Below are 18,754 nucleotides of genomic sequence, written 5' to 3'. Positions count from 1 at the left end.
TCAAAGAAATTACAAAGACTTTCTCTATAATTGATTAGCATTTATTTAAATTTAATAATCTAGGAACATTACAAATACTTAAAAACATCTCAATAAACAGGAAGAATAACCAAGAATGATCATATCATTAGAGGCAATGAACATCCAAACTTTCCAACAAATCTTTTTCCAAGGTGGCCTAAATTTGAAAAAAAAAAAATGAAACACATTTATTATCATTACAAAAAACCAAAACAAGAAAATACATTTTAAAAATAAAAAAAAAATCAATGTTATGCTGAAGTTAATATTTAAATATTACATAATTACATAATATAACTAAAGTTGTACGAGTTACATGATTCTACCCATTGTACCTACAGTGTAGTAAATTTCTTAAATGGTTTAAAAATAGTAGCCTTCAATATCTATGTTTATTTAATGGATTAAATTTAATAAAAAAAAAATCCCAGGCTTAAATTGGATTTACAATAAAATACAATACAATACAATAAAAAAAATATTTGAGTGAAAGAATATTACCAGTTCTTTTCTAAGCTGTTCTATCCTAATTTTTGTTTCTGTTAAGTCCTGAAAGTATAAATGAAATTACTATGCTTGCATATCAAATTTTGTGTTAAAAGAAAACTTCATTAAGTGACATAATGTATGCAGAATTACTCAATTAAAAGAGAAATAAGAACAAGTTTATTTATAAAAATAGCAATAAAAAACAGTTATGCATAATTTTATAGCATATCACTTTAAGTTTACAAAATAATTATTTTGTTAAATATTGTGCAATGGTAAAACTTGGTTAAGTTTTCCTTCTTTATTTTCCAAAAAAATGTTGATCAATATTATTTGTTAACAATCTCACATTAGAAATTTTTAAAAAATGAGTACAGTACATATGATTAGTCACAAAAAAGTGAAGTATTGTGACACAGGATAACTTAAAATGTCACATAAACACATGAACATGGATATGAGGGTTAATCTGCAAACTAAAAAAAGAATTCTTTAATAAAAATAAATTAACAAAAAAATAAATAAGTTAAACATTGAATAAGGTTAGCAAGATGCTTGTTGCTTATTTGTTGCATGTTTAAATTTAAAATAACTAATGAAAAAAAAAGATACAATAGTTATTGTATGGTTTGTTTTGCATGTAGATGTTGTCAGGGGGAGGTATGGCGAGAATGAATATGTTACTTTGATAGTTTGGTATGATAGTGCTATCCCCTTGTTTAAGTACTCCCAGGTTACAAATGTGAATAGTCTTGCACGTGTTAGGAACTGAATGGTTTAGTCTTCGTTGAATGTGCGAGAGTGTGTTAGTTAGTGAGGTCTTGCTCCCGGTCCAGGAAGGTTGGATAGTCGCTTCCTGAACTGGTGTTTTGTGTATTAAATATTTATTGAAGTTGATGTCATTATTTGTGCTCTATTGGATATTATTAAAGTATTAAAGTATCATTGTTATTTCATGGAAAGTATTATGTTATTCATGGAGTTGAAGTTTATTTAGTAATAAGTAATTCTAATTGAGTGGATATCTGGAGTTAAAGTGTATCAAGTAATAATTGTTCATAATAGTAATAATCAAGTAAACCCTGTTAGTGAGCCAAGTCAAGCAAAGCATAGAAAAGAATCCTAATAGTTGTACTAATTGTACATGATTCTGGTGCTTGATTTTCTTTATCTAATACAAAGACAAATAAGAAAGGTAATCTCTTCATCATTAGACATAATTTAAAATCAATCTGCAATTTTTTTTAGGTATTGAAATTTTTTGTAAGAGTTTTATATGGGTCACAAAGAATGACACTCAAAACAATTTATTATTTTGTCGTAAATCTCAATATGTAGTACTATACATTTCTGTTAAATTTTTTTTTTTTTTTTATAAATCTAGGTTTGTCTTTAAAAAAATATTTGGCGAGTAACTTACTGGAGGTAAACTCTGATATGATTGGAGCTCTGCCTGTAATGGTGAAAGCTTGGCTTGCAAAGACTTGAGAACCTGTAAATACAATTTAGACATAATTTCCTGATTGTGCTATACATTTTTTTTAGTATCAGTATCAGCATTAAATGCCATTTTCTGTATTTAACATGCATTGAACTTTCCTGCAAGTCACATTACTGAAGATTCAATAAATTTGTAACATTGTATGGATTCTAAGGTACAATGTCAAACAAAATTGACTTCAGAAATTGAAGAAGTGTATCTTCATAGCTAAATAAGTTATTTGGGCATTAGCTTGTTATGAATTAGAGTACACACTTGAAGCAAACACTCTAGCAGCAGCAGCTATCTTCTGAATGAGATGGAGAACTTGACATATGAGACCCTAATTAAAGTTTTTGACTACATTGGAACAAACCAGTTTATGAAAGAGTTTATATCATCCCCCTCTCCTCAGTGGCATAGTGACCAAGGCGTGAAAGGGTTCAATGCGCCTGGGCCTACAACCAACATGAACACAGCTAATTTGAATTCTTTAATCGAAGAGCTTCACAGTGTCATAACATGTGTATAGAATGATTATGCACTATACATCTTCGCATTATAAATCTAAAATGTTGTGATCTCATCCACAATTTGAAGATTAATTTTCCAATCATTCAAATTATTTTAGAATTAGTCATTGGAAACTGAGCTCAAGATTAGAATTGACCTTCTAGTTAGTAGGATAAATGATGATCTTAACAAAGCTGCTTCAAAAACCATTATCTCCTATGGTTGATGTAAAACATTTTGTCTAGAGAATTTTGCTGTGGGAAGTCTTTAGGATTTTTATATTTCTTTTGCCCTATGCCCTTTATGACAATTTTTAATGATTCCTAAAACAAACAGTACACATATCTACACATAACATATATATCTACACAATATACATGTCTGAAGAGTCCTGCATGTGACTCAGAATCCTAGCAAGTTACATGGTTGACCAATGACCCAAAGTTTGAGGGCATCGTCTTTGCTTACACCTCCTGAGGATCTTGTGTACTTTGTGTGTTGTTTGTCTTATGTCTTTTTTTGGGGGGAAATGTACTCCATTTAAGACAATATGGCTTAATGTGGGTTAAGTCACACTCAACTTACCAGAGGGGGCCTCATGTCATTTTCCTGAACCCGGGCCAATGGGTACCCTCCCCCACATCTATATGCATGTGATGTCACAAAATATGTAGATAACAGCTAATTTAATATGATTTTGTAAATAACCTGAAAACAAATCTTCATAAAAAAGAAAATCCACTTACTTCAGATTTCTCAACCAACTTCTCATGAAAAACAGATTCATCCGCTAATGTTTTTGATAACTGTCTCTGTCAAATAACATTAATATGTAAACAAAATACTTAAAACTAAGCTAATGATCAATATTTTTGTACTTTTGTTCTTTTATTAAATTAAAATGTATTGTATCGCTTTAAACTTTTTTTTTTTTTTCAATTCATTTATTTATTCTTCTATAAATGGAGAGTAATAATTTTTTTCTTAATTCATGGTATTGTGTCCTGATCTAAATACTTACTTGTAATTTATTAATTTCTTTCTCATACTTTTCAGATTTCCCATGTAAGAATGTGGTATTATTCTTCCTTTCTTCATTGGTTTGATGTTCTTTTTCTGCCTTTTCTTGAACATCCTCTAAAGCTCTTAAAACAAATAAATAACAATTATTCTACCAGATTGGGGTTTATCTCCAAAAAGGCTAAAGATAATATAATTTTTTTTTAGTTTCCATAACTCTTTCAACACAGCAACAATGTTTAAATTCAATTAAAAAAAAAAAGAAATGATATATTTGGTAATAATAAACTACTAGTTCTTGCACAGGATAAAAAAACATTAATAGATGTTAAGTTCTTACATAGGATAAAAAAAACACTAAATTTTAATGAATCTGTACCTAATTAAATTCTAAATTATAAGTAAATGTAGCTAGAGCAAGGAAGATATGTAACAATCATAACCATATAATTGCTACCCATGAATAAGCTTACTTTTTTAATGAGCTATATTTTAATACAGCTCCGTAGGATTTAGCAGAAAGCTGCTCCAAATGTTTGGCTTCTATTTTTCTTTGCTGGATCACTTTCTCAAGTTCATTATCTAAATGCTGTAAGGCTAGATAAAAACTGTGTAGAAAAACAATACAATGAACTGATAAATTGAACTTCAAGTGTTAATGAATTATGAAAAAAAATGTAACTTGGAATACAAAAATTATTGCTTAACAAATTTACCATGTATCAGATGAATCTTTTACATTTAACAAATTTCCGAGCTTTGCCAGCATCATCACATTATTAGCACATGACTTCAACAAATGATTTTGTCCAAGGCCTAGACGACATAATACCTCTGACAGACGATGGGCTATAAAAAGTAATGATTGATTTGCAACAAAATAGAATGGTAATAAAACTTTACAAAAGAATACAAGAATTAAACTGATATTGTAATATTCTTTATTATTAATATTCTTAATATATTTATTAACAGACCAGAAGACTTCATATAGTGATACTTTTTATTTAAGCTTACTACATTATAAATTTAATATAATAACAAAGTCATAATTCAAATAAATTTATGACAAACTCTAGCAAAGTCCACATCTTGCTTTACAATATTTTTGTTTCAATCTTATTTTTAATGTAATGTCATATTTGTTAGTATATGTAAGGCTGCTATACCTACTTCTCCTTAACATTGGTACTTAATGACTAAGTTTGGTAGGTAAAGTCAAATAAAACACTAACATCATTAGCACCTCACCTCTGGTTACCTGGAAAAAGACTGTTTTGGGGAATAGGAGCAGCAAGGTACCCCGTGATCCCTATAACTACGGTACTGAGAAAAATTTCTCTCAGCAACAGGCAAGGACCTAGAGCTCTTCACCTATAATCATGTCTGAAGGTTCTACAGTGGATCTGATATATACGTAAATTGGTAGACAAAGCATTACAAAGGAGGCAAAATGCGGTTGGTCTTTGTAATGTCCACATGACACCCTTATTAATTGTAGGCTACAGAAACAGACAACTTTTACATCATTTCCCCCATAGATTACAAGGTCTGAAGGGTGTACTTTACTTTTATTTTTTATTAGTATTGTATATGTATGTCAATACATCATTTATGAACATGTTTGTGTGTTTAAACCAGAAAATATGAAGGACTAAACTCCATTGCTTGATAGTATAAAGAAATCTCAGCAATTTCACACTTTAGGTCAATGTTTGCCAGATGCACCTCAGAAAGAAGAACATGCCATCCTTTTACCAGATGTCTGATAACTCTAACCTTTCGTGCCATTGTAAACCATTTAATTGATACTAAAGTTTTGCAATTAGTTATTATGTACCTTCTGCATTATATTCATTGATCTTTAGATTAAGGTCATCAATCACTAATTGGATCTTTTTGTCTTTTTTACGAGAAATAAGGACCATTTGATACAGCTGCTGAATGATCTGTGCATTGAGTTCAAATTCTGGGACTTCATCCTGACCAAAAATCTCTTCCAGCCACTTGCCAACCTTTTAAAAAAAATTTAAGTTTTTCAAAAAGCATTTAAGTTAAAAATTGAAATAACACTTTAATTCAAAATGTCTGAAAGATTACAATTTTAAGACAGACTAAAGATTAATGTTATGAGTTGCAATAAAGTATACCAGTTAATATTTTTCTGAGTTATTACCATTAAAAGCAAAAGCCATCTTTTAAACTTACTGTTATGATTTTACAAAGAAAAATACACAAACTACTGACCAGCCCCATATAATATAGATCACTATATTTTACTTGAAGCAGTTCTATTTGCTAAAGTTATAATTGATGCAAGACTAACAGGAGAAACACTTATTAAACACTTGTTGTTGTTTTTTTTATCCTACTCACCACACAATAAGAACATAATTGAAAATACACTTCAGACATTTAGATATTGATACACTTCAAATGCTCTTAAATAATTATTTTAGTAGTTGTTAATAAAGGCAGTATCAGTAAGATAGAAATTAGTCATATCAAATAGAATGTCATAGAAAAACTAAATTACAACTACTAAGTATTACTTAATGTAGAAAGTCAATACGTTTCGTCAGAAGTCAAGGTACAGATTTAAAGAGTAAGTTGTGACAGTAATGTTGTAATGAAGTACCAGAGGAAAATATCCCAATTCAGTATATGTCCCAGTGCTATCCAGGCCTGAACAATTTACCATAGGCCATTGTGACTTACTACCTCAGTCTTTGAAAAACATTCTTCAGCTGAAAGCGACTGAGTGTTTAGTAAGTTAATGTTTGAGCGTCCTTTAAAAGTTTTCAGGTAACAACTTTTCTATTGTTTTATTTCATTTGTTTCAGATGTTCTTACAGACTTGAAGATTGTTACATCCAAGTCAAACCTCCACAAGATGATGAGGGGCAGGGTTCAAATATGGGACCATCAAGGCAACAGTCCAGAGTGCAAACCACATGACCAGGCAGCCATCCAACACATTTGTCATACTTTGTAGTAGAATTTGGCCATCAGGTGCACAAGCATTAGAATAGATATGGAATAGTCCTTGTGCTTTTCATAGCTTCAGGTGTCTCAAGGCCATACAGAAGGTAAAATTTTATGATTGTGTGAATGACACATGAATTTTTGTGAGACCAACAGAATTCTTCTACTGAGCTTTCATTCATGCAATCAAAACCATATTCATAAAACATTTGTTCTCAGTAATTTTTGGGGCTATTTTTGTTATATAGTTTTGTGGTCAGTCTTGTAAATTTGATTTTTTAAATAAAATGGAGCTCCTGTTCAGTCTGATAAATAAATATATCAGATCTAATAAAAAGAATAGATACTTGCCACTTGCATAATCTGCCATTTTTTAAATCTCATATATATATTATCTTGATGGTATCTCTTTTTTTTTTGCTAACAATAATTTATTCATACAACTGAGAAAGAATTATTTTTTAAATCAGGTTTTTTTTCAAACATTTTCTGAATTTCTAAGAAATAGATCTAGGCGTCTTAGGAAACATAAAATAAAAGAGTTTTTATTTCATCTGTCAACCTAGAGTCTTTTTTTTTTCTAATATAGACTAGATCTAGATCAATGTTTTAGATCTTGCATACTATAGTTATAGTAATATAGTAGGTCTATAAAATTCATAATTTCAGAATTATAAATATTAATTACACTATTTGCCAGATTTTGTTCTATCGTCTAGTATCTAGATCAAATCTAGATTAGGAATAAGAAAAGGATTTTAGTAGCATGATATTTCAATCACTATGAGTGTGAGTGTGTCATTACCATAGTCATAGTCGAGTCTAACTAAACAGTGATTTAAAACACTAGTCACTAGTGACCTAGACTCCTAGTCCTAGTTTTTAGGATCTAGTACTTATTATTTTTTTTTATAACAGTACTCTTACCAATAGCCTCTGTGATGACAAATCCATGATCTAGATAGTAGAAATAATCTATAAAATCTATATATTATTAATTACATGGTAATATATTAGATCTATACTATATCTAATGTAGACTGAATATATCAATTCAATGTAATGAAATAATCATTCAAATAGTGTTTATATTTTTTAAAGGGACACTACTCTCAAATTAAAAATATTATGTTTCGCTGTTTTTTTTTCCCTAACGTAACATATCGCCTTTGTATTTAGTTTACTGTTATTAATTAATAATATTAATAATAATTATTATTATATTAACTTGAAAACGAGTTAAAATATATTAATTAAAAAAAGAAAACTCATCCTTTATGAAGCTAAGTATTTTATTATATTTTTGGAATAGCGATTACTATGCTTTTAATTAATAATGAATGATAGATTTTAAATAATGTAATTTTTTGTACCCCAATCCAATCTTATCTTCTTATCTTATTAAAATACAGACGTTACTAAAAAAAAAAAAAAAAGAATAGTTCTAGGACATCCTACCTGCGTTTCTAGGTCAATGTATTCATGCATGTTAATCAATGACTTAAATTTTGTCAAGTCATTGGTTTTCCAGGCTGACTCAGGCAACCCATTCCATGCTCTAATAGCACTAGGGAAGAAAGATCATTTGTATAAACCTTTCTTATCATATGGAACGAGGAATGTGCCTTTATCTTTGTGTCTTTTATTTAAGTATTTTATTAGGTTTAGTTTTTGTATTTGAAGATTATAGGCCTATAATATGGTTCAGTGTTTTATGTATAATTGCTACTTTACTTTTAAGTTTTCTATCCAGAAGGTTTTCTAAATTTAGTGATTTTATTAAAGGTCTTACTCTAATAAAATGTGAATATTCGTTTGTTATGAATGTCAAACTGCAAGGGGCCCCCCAAAGAGGTCAATTCCCACCCCCCAAACCCTGGCTACGCCCCTGCCGAGGCGGCTCAAAGCAAAGTCAAAAATAAAATCAGCAGTAATTAGGGACTTGTTATTTACTGACGACTGTGCCCTAAATGCCTGCTCTGAAAATGATCTGCAGAGCATCGTCAGTGACTTCTCATGAGCATGCTCAGACTTTGGCCTTACCATCAACACAAAAAAAAACACCTGAAGTCTTATATTTGCCTGCTCCAGGGAAAGCCTACTCGGATCCAAGCATCAAGATAAATGGACATGATATAAACGCAGTGGACAGATTCACATATCTTGGCAGCACACTCTCCAGAAACGGAAAGATCGATAATGAAATCGACCTGCGTATCGCCAAGGCCAGTGCATCGTATGGCAGACTGTCTGGAACAGATGAGGTATCACCACAAACACAAAGCTAGAGATCTATTGAGCTGCCATCCTTCCTACATTGCTCTATGCCTCAGAAACGTGGACAGTGTACAGAAAACATGCAAAGAAACTGAACCACTTCCACACGACATGTCTAAGAAAAATACTGAATGTCAAATGGCAAGACAAAATACCAGATACTGAAGTCCTTCGAAGAGCGGGTCTGCAAAGCATCCACACAATCCTGATGCAGTCTCAGCTGCGATGGGCAGGACACGTCTGCAGAATGGAAGACTGCTGCATCCCTACACGACTCTTGTTTGGCCAACTAAGCGAAGGAAAGCGCTTGCAAGGTGGTCAGAGAAAGCGCTTAAGGGACCAGTGGCATAGTAAGGTACCCGTGGGCCCGTGTTCAAGAACATCTTGACCCCCCTCCAGCTAATAAAACAAATTTAGTGTGTGAAAAAAAAATGAATTATCTAAATGTAAAGACATTCCAATGTAAAGATCATACTTTTTTTAAAAATAAGTAATTAAGTCATAACGTTTGATGCAGTTAGGACTGCATATAAGTAATAAGATCTAGTGTCTTAAAGGTCAATGTTTGTACAACTTCTTAACAGAGTTAAACGACTTAGAAGCGTTTCAAATGAACAAACAAATGTTCTACCTAAGTTCTAATGTGCTGGCCATGAGTCATGGCCCAAGCGTAATGAGCTCCTTCGCGCCAAGGTTGCTACGCCACAGCTGTGGGCCCCTATTGGTCGTGAGCCCGGGTTCATTGAACCCCTTCGCCCCATGGATGCTACGCCACTGTAAGGGACACCCCCAAAGCTTCTCTGAAGGCGTTCAGCATACACAGGTTGCTGAGGAAAAGAGAACAACGCTGGCAGAAGAAAAACGCCTGAGAAGAAAAGCAAGGCCAATGACACTGGCTCCAGCTGGAATAACCTGCCCAGTGTGCAGCCTAACATTCCGGGCTCACATATGTCTCACCAGCCACATGAGGAGGCATAAAACCCCAGTGCAAAGAATTCTGCCCCCTAGATGACAAAAGTGGTCATCATCGAACCACGAAGGACGAACTATATATGTAGGAAACAACATTTTTATGATATATGCCTACTGTATGACTTTGCAACACGCAAGGCTCCTAAAGTAATTCTGCACGTTGTAAAGAATGAATAAAATGCAAAGACGAATTTATTTTCTAATACAAACTCTTCATTTTCACTTATATCCGTATCCTTCCCAAACTGGGCCCTGCGAAATTCGTTCGCATAGGGCCTGTGAAGAAACAAGTCCTTTTACGTTTAAAGTGCCTTTTAATTGTCGAACCTTTTAACAAAACATATATACACGGCAACGTTATGTACAGATCTCCTGCTTCACTCGCTGACCTTTCTCTCTCTCTCTTGTTTACACCCTAGTCACTTCCCCCAAGTCCCCTAACTCTCGATACCCAACACTTGACCGTGTGTCACGGTTGACCACACAGTAACCGTGTCACCACAGTCCTCCCAGGGCAGAGAAAAATTTTGATCGTATCAAAATTTCATGAACCCAATAGTTTAGGTGTACATTAACAATGTTTAACATCGACAAGAAAAAACAATGACATGTAATACAATGGCATCTTCAATTATGAGAGAACTGATAATGCCTATGACGACAAATGAATTTTCAATAATATGTTATTTGCAAGGAACATTTCCGATTGACCTATCGCAGAAAGCTTTCCTGTTATATTATACAACTTATATACAAAAAAAAAATATACGCATTTAGTTTTTTCTATGTAACAATAATCTTTTGAATGCCAACATTGTCAGGTGAAAAATGCACAATTAGTTAATACTTTATGTTACATCAAAACATCTTCTAATTTAATGTAATTGTTTACTATGTGTTTCTTTCATACCAGTTCCTAAATGGACATTTATGACTACAATCAATGCAACAAACTTAAAAAACTAAATTGTAGCACAACTTTCCCATCTCTGAATGAAATAAAAAAAAATTCAGAAGCGTAATGTTCATTCAATTTTGACAAGACAAATTTTAAAGTTATCATACAAGTTATTTGTTAATTTTCTCATCATCTGATTAATGAATTAACCTAAGTCCAGCGGTCCCTAGACACATCTTGTCCACACGTCAGCTATCACGTTGATTTGTCACGGAATAGCTTGAACTGTAAAGCTGAAGTCTTGAAGTTTTAAAGCCCATCTAGTAATCCTTTGGTTGGCTAGCTTATTTGTATTGATATAAGCTAGTGGGGCGTGATCTGTTAGTAAGATGAATGATTTCCCAAGCAAGTAACGGGATAGTTTCGTTATGCAGAACACAATAGCTAGAGCTTCACGCTCTATCGTGGAATATTTCTGTTCTGCTGCGTTCAGCTTTCTGCTAATGTAGTAAACTGGTCTTAGCGTTGCATCACACTTCTGCATTAAAGTGCCTCCCACTGCTGTGGAGGATGCATCTGTTGCCAAGTAGAAAGGGTTTCTGATGTCTGGAAGCTGGAGTACTATGTCGTCTGAGAAGACATTTTTAATGCTTTGCAGGCATTCCTGTAGTCTGGAGCTCCATGTGATCTTGTTTGGCATGCCTTTTTTTGTCAGTTCAATTAGAGGTTGTGTAATACTTGTGAAATTTGCCAGGAACCGTCTATAGTCTATAGTAATTACATAAAACTAAGATGCTTCGGACTTGTCCCTTTGTTGTAGGTATTGTTAAGTTGAGTATCTTGCTTATATTGTCTTGTAGTGGTCTGATCGTATTTTGCTGTATTCTGTGCCCTAGAAATTCAATCTCTGTTCTGGCGATTTTAACCTTACTAGGTTTTATTGTAAGCCCGTTGTCTTGTAGTATCTGGAATACTTGTTGCAGACCAGCAACGTGTTCTTCTAATGTGTTGTGGAAGACACATATGTCAACAAGATAGAAAATGACATCAGGTCTTTTCCCTATTAGTTTTGCCATCATTCTGTTGAAGGTCGCAGGTGCGTTACTAAGCCCGATACTCATGTAATTCCATTGGTAACAACCAAATGGAGTAGTGAATGCTGTAAGTGGCTTAGCATCTTCGTCTAGTGGAATTTGCCAGTCACCTCTGGCTAAATCAAGAGTAGTGAAATATTTTGCACCTCTAAGTTTAGGTATAATGTTCTCTATGTTAGGCATTGGATATGTATCTTTCACTGTGATGGCGTTTAGTTTCCGGTAGTCTACACATAGACGCATCTTTCCGGTTGTTTCCTTTTTTTTCACTAGGACTGCTGGAGCTGAGTATGGGGATGTGGATGTATCAATTATTCCCATTTTTAGCAGCGTTTCAATTTCCTTTTTCAGTATCTCTTCATGGTGTAAGGAAACTGGATATGGTTTGGATTTTGTGGGCTTCGTATCAGTCAGTTGGATAGTGTGTTTTATGGCAGTTGTTCTACCCGGTTTGTCTGTGAATATTGGCGTCCATTGAGCTAGCAGTTTATCAATATCTTGCTTAACTGGATACTGGAGGTGTGATGTGTCTATATCTTTCACAGTTTCACAGCTTTTAATAACTGGACATGGTAATTCATCTGGTTCCTCTATTGTTTCTATCATCATAACTCTCTGACTGTCTTGCGTGTCTTGCTTAGCGTTCGTTGAAAGAGTAAATGGTCTGGGCATGTACAGCTTCAGCATATTGATGTGAAATACTTTGTCTCGACCTCTGATGTTTATACTGTAGTCGACCTTCGAAATCACCTTTGTGACTTGGAATGGGCCCTGCCATTTTATAAATAGCTGGTTATTTCTGTCAGGCAGCAGAACCATGACATTATCACCAACTTGTAGTGTTCTCAACTTTCGTCCCTGATTTAGCTTTCTCAATAGTTCTGGTTTCTCTCTGTTTGTTTGCTTTTGGACAGTCTCGCATGCTTTGATTATATTTTGTCTTGTTTTGATGACAAGATCGTATCCTGTGAGTACGTCATGTTCTATGTTCCTATTTACTAGAAAGTCTCTGTATAGTGACATGGGTCCCCTAACAGGTGAGCCATAGAGTATCTCGAATGGTGAGAAGCCCGTTGCTGTGTGTTACTTCTCTGTAGGTAAACAGTATGGGGTTGATCAGCTTGTCCCAGTCTGTCTGTGGGAGGTTGCATGATGTTGCTATATCCTCAAATCTCAGTAGATATGAGTCAATGCACTCATTCTGGCTCTCGTCAAATGGAGACATTCTGTCTAATTGTTTGTATTTGTCAAAGTGTTCCTCCTTTTCATTTTGCTGTTCTTTGTCTTTCTTTTCTTTAAGTTTTAGTTCTAGTTGTAAGATTTCCTTCCTTCTACTATCTTCTTCTTTCTTTTTGGCTTCTTCCCTATTAAATCTCCTTTCTTCCCTTTCTTCCTCCTGTGTTATTTTTAATGTTATGAACTTTTCCAGTTCTTCGCCTTGCAGGCCATTTTCCTTGCCCGCTTCTCTAAATGTTTTGTACATCGACATTTCCACTTACTTGTGCCTCGTCGTATCTCGTCGTGGTCGCCAGTTGTGAAGAAACAAGTCCTTTTACGTTTTAATTGTCGAACCTTTTAACAAAACATATATACACGGCAACGTTATGTACAGATCTCCTGCTTCACTCGCAGACCTTTCTCTCTCTCTCTTGTTTACACCCTAGTCACTTCCCCCAAGTCCCCTAACTCTCGATACCCAACACTTGACCGTGTGTCACGGTTGACCACACAGTAACCGTGTCACCACAGGGCCCCACAATGGTTAAGTCTGGCCATGCAATTTAGCTTTTTTTAAAGCTAAAGTTTCGTGGGGTAACTCTAGTCCGACTTGCAGAAATAAGAGTGATCTTTCCATGACTTCTTGGTCACAATGGTTTAGTCCGGCCCAGCTATTTAGTGACGGGTGAATACTACTTGTTCTCTCCCCCCCCCCCCCATCTTTTTTCTTGGCCGCTAAAGTTATGTGGGGTAACTCTAGTCCGACTTGTAGAAATAATAGAGTGATCTTTTCTTTACTTCTTGGTTTCCAGACTGTTGAGCCATGAAGAGAATTATATATTTAGATGAGCGTGAGTTTTTTGCTAATAGCAGTCAGTTCTAAAACTTCTAAAGCTTGAGTTACGCACTAGCCACCCCGGGGGGGGGGGGGGGGGCAATGACAGTATTTTCATGAACATACACATTTTTTTTAAATCTTAAAAATCATATATGTAGTACTGTAATTGATAATAAGATTAGTAATCAGTAGCATGTCATTGTACGAAAAATGAGAAATAATTTATTTATCCATTTTTGAACATTTATCAGAGAAATATATTTAAAATATAAATACGCTGCAAATGTAGTTCTTAGTTGCATCAACTTCTTTTAAATGACCGAAAAGGCACATTCCTCATCTCATATGCTAGGACAAATTTGTAAAAATACTCCTTCTTCCCTAATGCTATTAGAGCATGAGCTAGCCAGGAAAACCAGTGACTTGGCAGAATTTAAGTCATGACTGAATGCATGATGCGTAGGACGTAATCAGCTTCCTTTTTTAAGTAACGTCTGTATTATATAAGATAAGACAAGTAGGCTACATAGCGAGTGACAGTTTTAAAACCTACAGAAAAATGAGGTTGCAATTCAACACAAAATTATTGAGCATGGTTTTTATTTACGGGGGTGTTGCATTGTCATCGCAATCAGACATTGATAATGTCGGGGCATACATTTCGTATGAAGATAGAATTGTGGTCATTTACATCTGGTGGTTCATAGTTTCTGAATTCTGACACCCTCACGTACGAAGTGTTTAAAAATCTTAAAACCGTACCTTTTGACGTGCATTGCTTACCAATCCTAATATATAGTACAACCTTTCATTGATATTGACCTAAGGGGGATTGACAGATAGCCAGCCATTGAGGGGGGGGGGGAGGCGCTACTGAACGATAACAACGTAAAGGGCTATAGGTTTCAACAAAATAGCTGCAAATGTTTTTTCTTAGTCTTCTAGATGCGAACTTAAAAAAAAATCATATGCATTTTTTAAAATAGGTACATTACCATATTCAGACAAACGATTTTAGTCAAAGAAAATGACTTGATCTATTGTTTGTTATGCAATTTCTTCCTCACTGGCCCAGAGGAAAGTAGCTGGCAGCAGATGGCCTCTGAGAGAGACAGTTGGAGAGCTCTCACAAAGGCAGTGGGACACACATTTGAGACCCAAAAGAAAGGCCATTATTGAATTTCAGGCGCAGAAGACGGCTTTGTCTGTACGAAATGCGTGAAAATATGCAGGTCGCAATCATTAATATTCGGAATCGAAGACATTGCCATTATTATTATTATGCAGATAACTCACGTTGATAAGTCAAACGGAGGCAGCACTCAAAAAAAAGAAATCAAATAACAGGCGAAAGACCAGAAATGTAAATTAGTCGACGATGATAGCAAATGTCGAACAAGGTTTAATAATAACAGTCGAATGTATCAAGCTTAATCTCTACGTCGCAAAATTAAAAAACGGCCTCTCCTAAAGCCGTCAAAAGTAATTTCGCTATTCTTCCCAAAATCCTAGTTTTTTTTGTTTTTTTTTTTTAATTCGTCGCGTCATTGTCTCTAAGTTAAAACTTTACCTTTTTATGAAACAAGTATTTTTTCCCGCCATATTCTTAATCTTATCTTATATAAATAAAAAAAAGAAGATAATTATGTCCTACGCATTTCATGTGTCAATCTAGTCATGCATTTAATCAATAACTTAAACACTGCAAAGTCGTTAATTTTCCTGGTTGATTCAGGCAACCCATTCCAAGCTCTAATGGTACAAGGGAAAAAACAAATGTACGAATTTGTTCTAGCATTAGAAATGTGGCTCTATCTTTGTGTCATTAGGTTTTGTTTTTCTATTTGTAAATTATGGTTCAGTGTTTTATATATTATAGCTACTTTACTTTTTATTCTTCTGTCCTGAAATGTCTCTAAGTTTTGGGATTTTACTAATGGTGTTACTGTGATCCTGACATAACACTATTGTCCTAGTTTTCATTCAATCTTTAATTCCTTTATTATATCTTAATCTTCCCTTTTCAATTATTGTCAGGCTTCTTAAACAATGTAGGCCTACCAAATCGATTGTCTGTTTGAGCTATAATAATAAATAAACCAATTTAATAATGTTTAATAATAGTATATACTATTCACATCAAATTAGGCCCTCATAAATGCATACGATTCAAAGAATACATAGGCTATAGAGGATGGCTGCCTTGTCACGTGGTATGCGATCTGGGCTGTCGTCCCGGGTTCGAACCCCTGACAGCTGCCATCCCTTGTCGTCCAACGGGTGGTTAGGGTAAGCATGTAATCGTCTTCAAATCTGAAGTCACATCCGAAACGTGCAAAACATTTTACAAACAAAGGTGTTGAAGAATAAATTTCGCTGGTGTACGGGAGAAACAGAAAAGATTACAGTACTATCCAAACGGTCAGAGGCTCTACTTATGCTCCATATCCTGTGATAGTGAAGCTACAACAAGGTACTTGAACCAAAGAAAGTTTTAGGCCCAACATACCAGAGTCTATCCATACATACTGTAATAACTTAAGTGAGGCAACTCAACGAGACATAGACGTTTATTTACACATCACAGGTACACAAAACAACATCTTTCTTAGGCACAGTCATTTTACTTCGGCTCTCAACTTGGTCGGAAATCGTTCTCTTCTTCTAATGTTGACATACTTTTAGGTCTAGTCTATCACAGTGCGCACCTTCTAGCACTAGCCTGGATGGCGATGCGCGTGGTAGAGTTATCTATACCATGGATGTGTCTATACTATTAAGTAGAATGTGAGGTGTATGTATGTTACTTATAGACATCAAAACCGCTTGACCAATCTTGATAAAACTTGGCAGGAATGTTTCTTGGGTACCAACTTAGACCTTAGTGTATGTATCGTAGCCCTGAAACAAACTTAAGACCCTAAAAAAAAATAAAGTTGTCCGACTCTATTAAAGCTATAGTACTTTATGGATCTAGGCCATGTCTAAAATGTTGACATGAGAAAAGATCGAAAGGATTTAGACCTAGATCTAATTTTAAGAAATACACTTTGTGCAGATAGTTTTTTACTTTGACACATGAAAATACAAAAGAAGATCCTTTGATTTCATTATAAAATAAAATTAACCTTCAATTTTGTGTTTCAAAAGCATTTTTTACATTAATTAGTTCCTTATATATGTAACTACAGATTTCCTGACGAACATTCTTTCATTAGACAATACTGTAATGAATCGCGTACTAAAAATTAATTCGTTTAATTGTTTATTTTATAATCCCATCCCTAGATCTAAAACTCTAATTCAACTCTAAGATGATAAAACTTCTGTTCGCACAGATAGTTTTATACTTTAACACATGAACATACTAATTATAGTCCATTCATTTCATATATTGATCAAATAAACATTCAAATTTGGTTTTCTAAAGCATTATTTTTAAGAGACTACATTCGTTTACAAAAGCTGCGAAGCCGAGTTGAGATAGGCCTAGATCTATATTCATTCATGAATCGCGTACTAAAAATTATTTCGTTTAATTGTTCACTTTATAATCCCAATCGTTTAACAAAGCTATCGCTCTTTTCGTTTTTAATAGATATGAATGTATCGACTTCGGGTAAACCCATTTTCGCACAACTAATTTTATTTTCGTAGCGAAAGAGAAATAACGTGAAAGGATCATTAGCTAAGTTTAACATACATCTAAATCCAATCCACTACATTAGTAAACACAAACTTAGACCCGCAGGCCGCGGGTAATGCCAGGCTAGTCTATATTATAAAGTAGAATGTGAGGTGTATGTATGTATGTATGTTACTTATAGACATCAAAACCGCTTGACCAATCTTGATAAAACCAGGCTGGAATGTTCCTTGGGTACTAACTTAGACCGTAGTGTATGTATTGTAGCCCTAAAACAAACTTAAGACCCTCAAAAAAAAAAAAAGTTGTCCGACTCTATTACAGCTATAGTATTTTATGGATCTAGGCCATGGTTAACAATGTTGACATGAGAAATGATCGAAAGGATTTAGACCTACATCTAATTTTAAGAAATACACTTTGCGCACATAGTTTTTTACTTTGACACATGGAAATACAAAAGAAGATCCATTGATTTCATTATGTAATAAAATTAACCTTCAATTTTGTGTTTCAAAAGAATTTTTTTTACATAAATTAGTTCCTGATATCTGTGACTACAGATTTCCTGGCGAACATTATTTCATTAGACATTACCAATTGGTTACACATTAACACATCTCTCTACTGAGTCTATTCCTAGGTCTAGAAGTTGTCTAGAACTCTTATTGAACTCTAAGATGATAAAACTTCTTTTCGCAAAGATAGTTTTGTGCTTTAACACATAAACATACTAATTATTGTCCATTCATTTGATATTTTAATCAATTTAACATTCAAATTTGTTTTTCTAAAGCATTTTTAATACATTCGTTCGCTGTTCGCTAAAGTTGCGTAGCCGTGTTGAGATAGGCCTATATTCATTCATGAAAAAAGGTCACGCATGCGCAACACAGAATGAACTCTATAAAAGCCAATTTTTAACTCTAGATTAGTGTAGATTTAGATCTGTGTCTACCTCAAGATCTACTTTATACTTTAACACATGAACATACAAAATTAAGTCTATTCATCTCAAATTTTAATCAAATATATGTAGGCCTACAAGCAAATGTTTTAATTTCAAAAAATGGATTTAAGCCTATTAGCTATTTTTATTTGATAGCTTCATGGCTGTCTGGTCGTGAGGTTTGCGCGCTGAACTGTCGTTCGGATTTATCGATGGTCGAGGGTTCAAATCCTGCCCACTCCCATCCCCCGTCATCCTGCGGGAGGTTTGGACTAGGAAGTAAACTATCTTCAACTCTGAAGGAACATCCGAAACATGTAAAACATTTTTTACAAACACACTATTTTTACATTG

The 18,754-nt window shown here is 34.1% G+C and overlaps 1 protein-coding gene across 2 annotated transcripts; it reads right to left on the bottom strand.

Moving 5' to 3' along the window:
- Positions 1 to 8,011, bottom strand: LOC106071932 (HAUS augmin-like complex subunit 1). Of its 2 annotated transcripts, none has more exons than XM_056026837.1 (9): positions 7,967 to 8,011; positions 5,364 to 5,538; positions 4,240 to 4,372; positions 3,997 to 4,131; positions 3,525 to 3,648; positions 3,250 to 3,315; positions 1,931 to 2,002; positions 523 to 570; positions 1 to 178 (listed from the first exon to the last, which is right to left on the bottom strand). In XM_056026837.1, the coding sequence occupies exons 1-9, from the start codon at positions 7,994 to 7,996 to the stop codon at positions 128 to 130; spliced, it is 834 nt and encodes a 277-aa protein (XP_055882812.1). In that variant the 5' UTR covers positions 7,997 to 8,011; the 3' UTR covers positions 1 to 127. The 2 variants fall into 2 exon arrangements, with proteins under 2 accessions (XP_055882812.1, XP_055882820.1); XM_056026845.1 differs by lacking the exon at positions 7,967 to 8,011 and adding an exon at positions 7,436 to 7,559 and having other exon boundaries at positions 6 to 178.
- Positions 8,012 to 18,754: the final 10,743 nt, after the last annotated feature.

Source organism: Biomphalaria glabrata, chromosome 1 (assembly GCF_947242115.1).
Source record: "Biomphalaria glabrata chromosome 1, xgBioGlab47.1, whole genome shotgun sequence".
Lineage (NCBI taxonomy): Eukaryota > Metazoa > Mollusca > Gastropoda > Planorbidae > Biomphalaria > Biomphalaria glabrata.
This window is presented reverse-complemented; position numbering and strand designations above follow the sequence as displayed.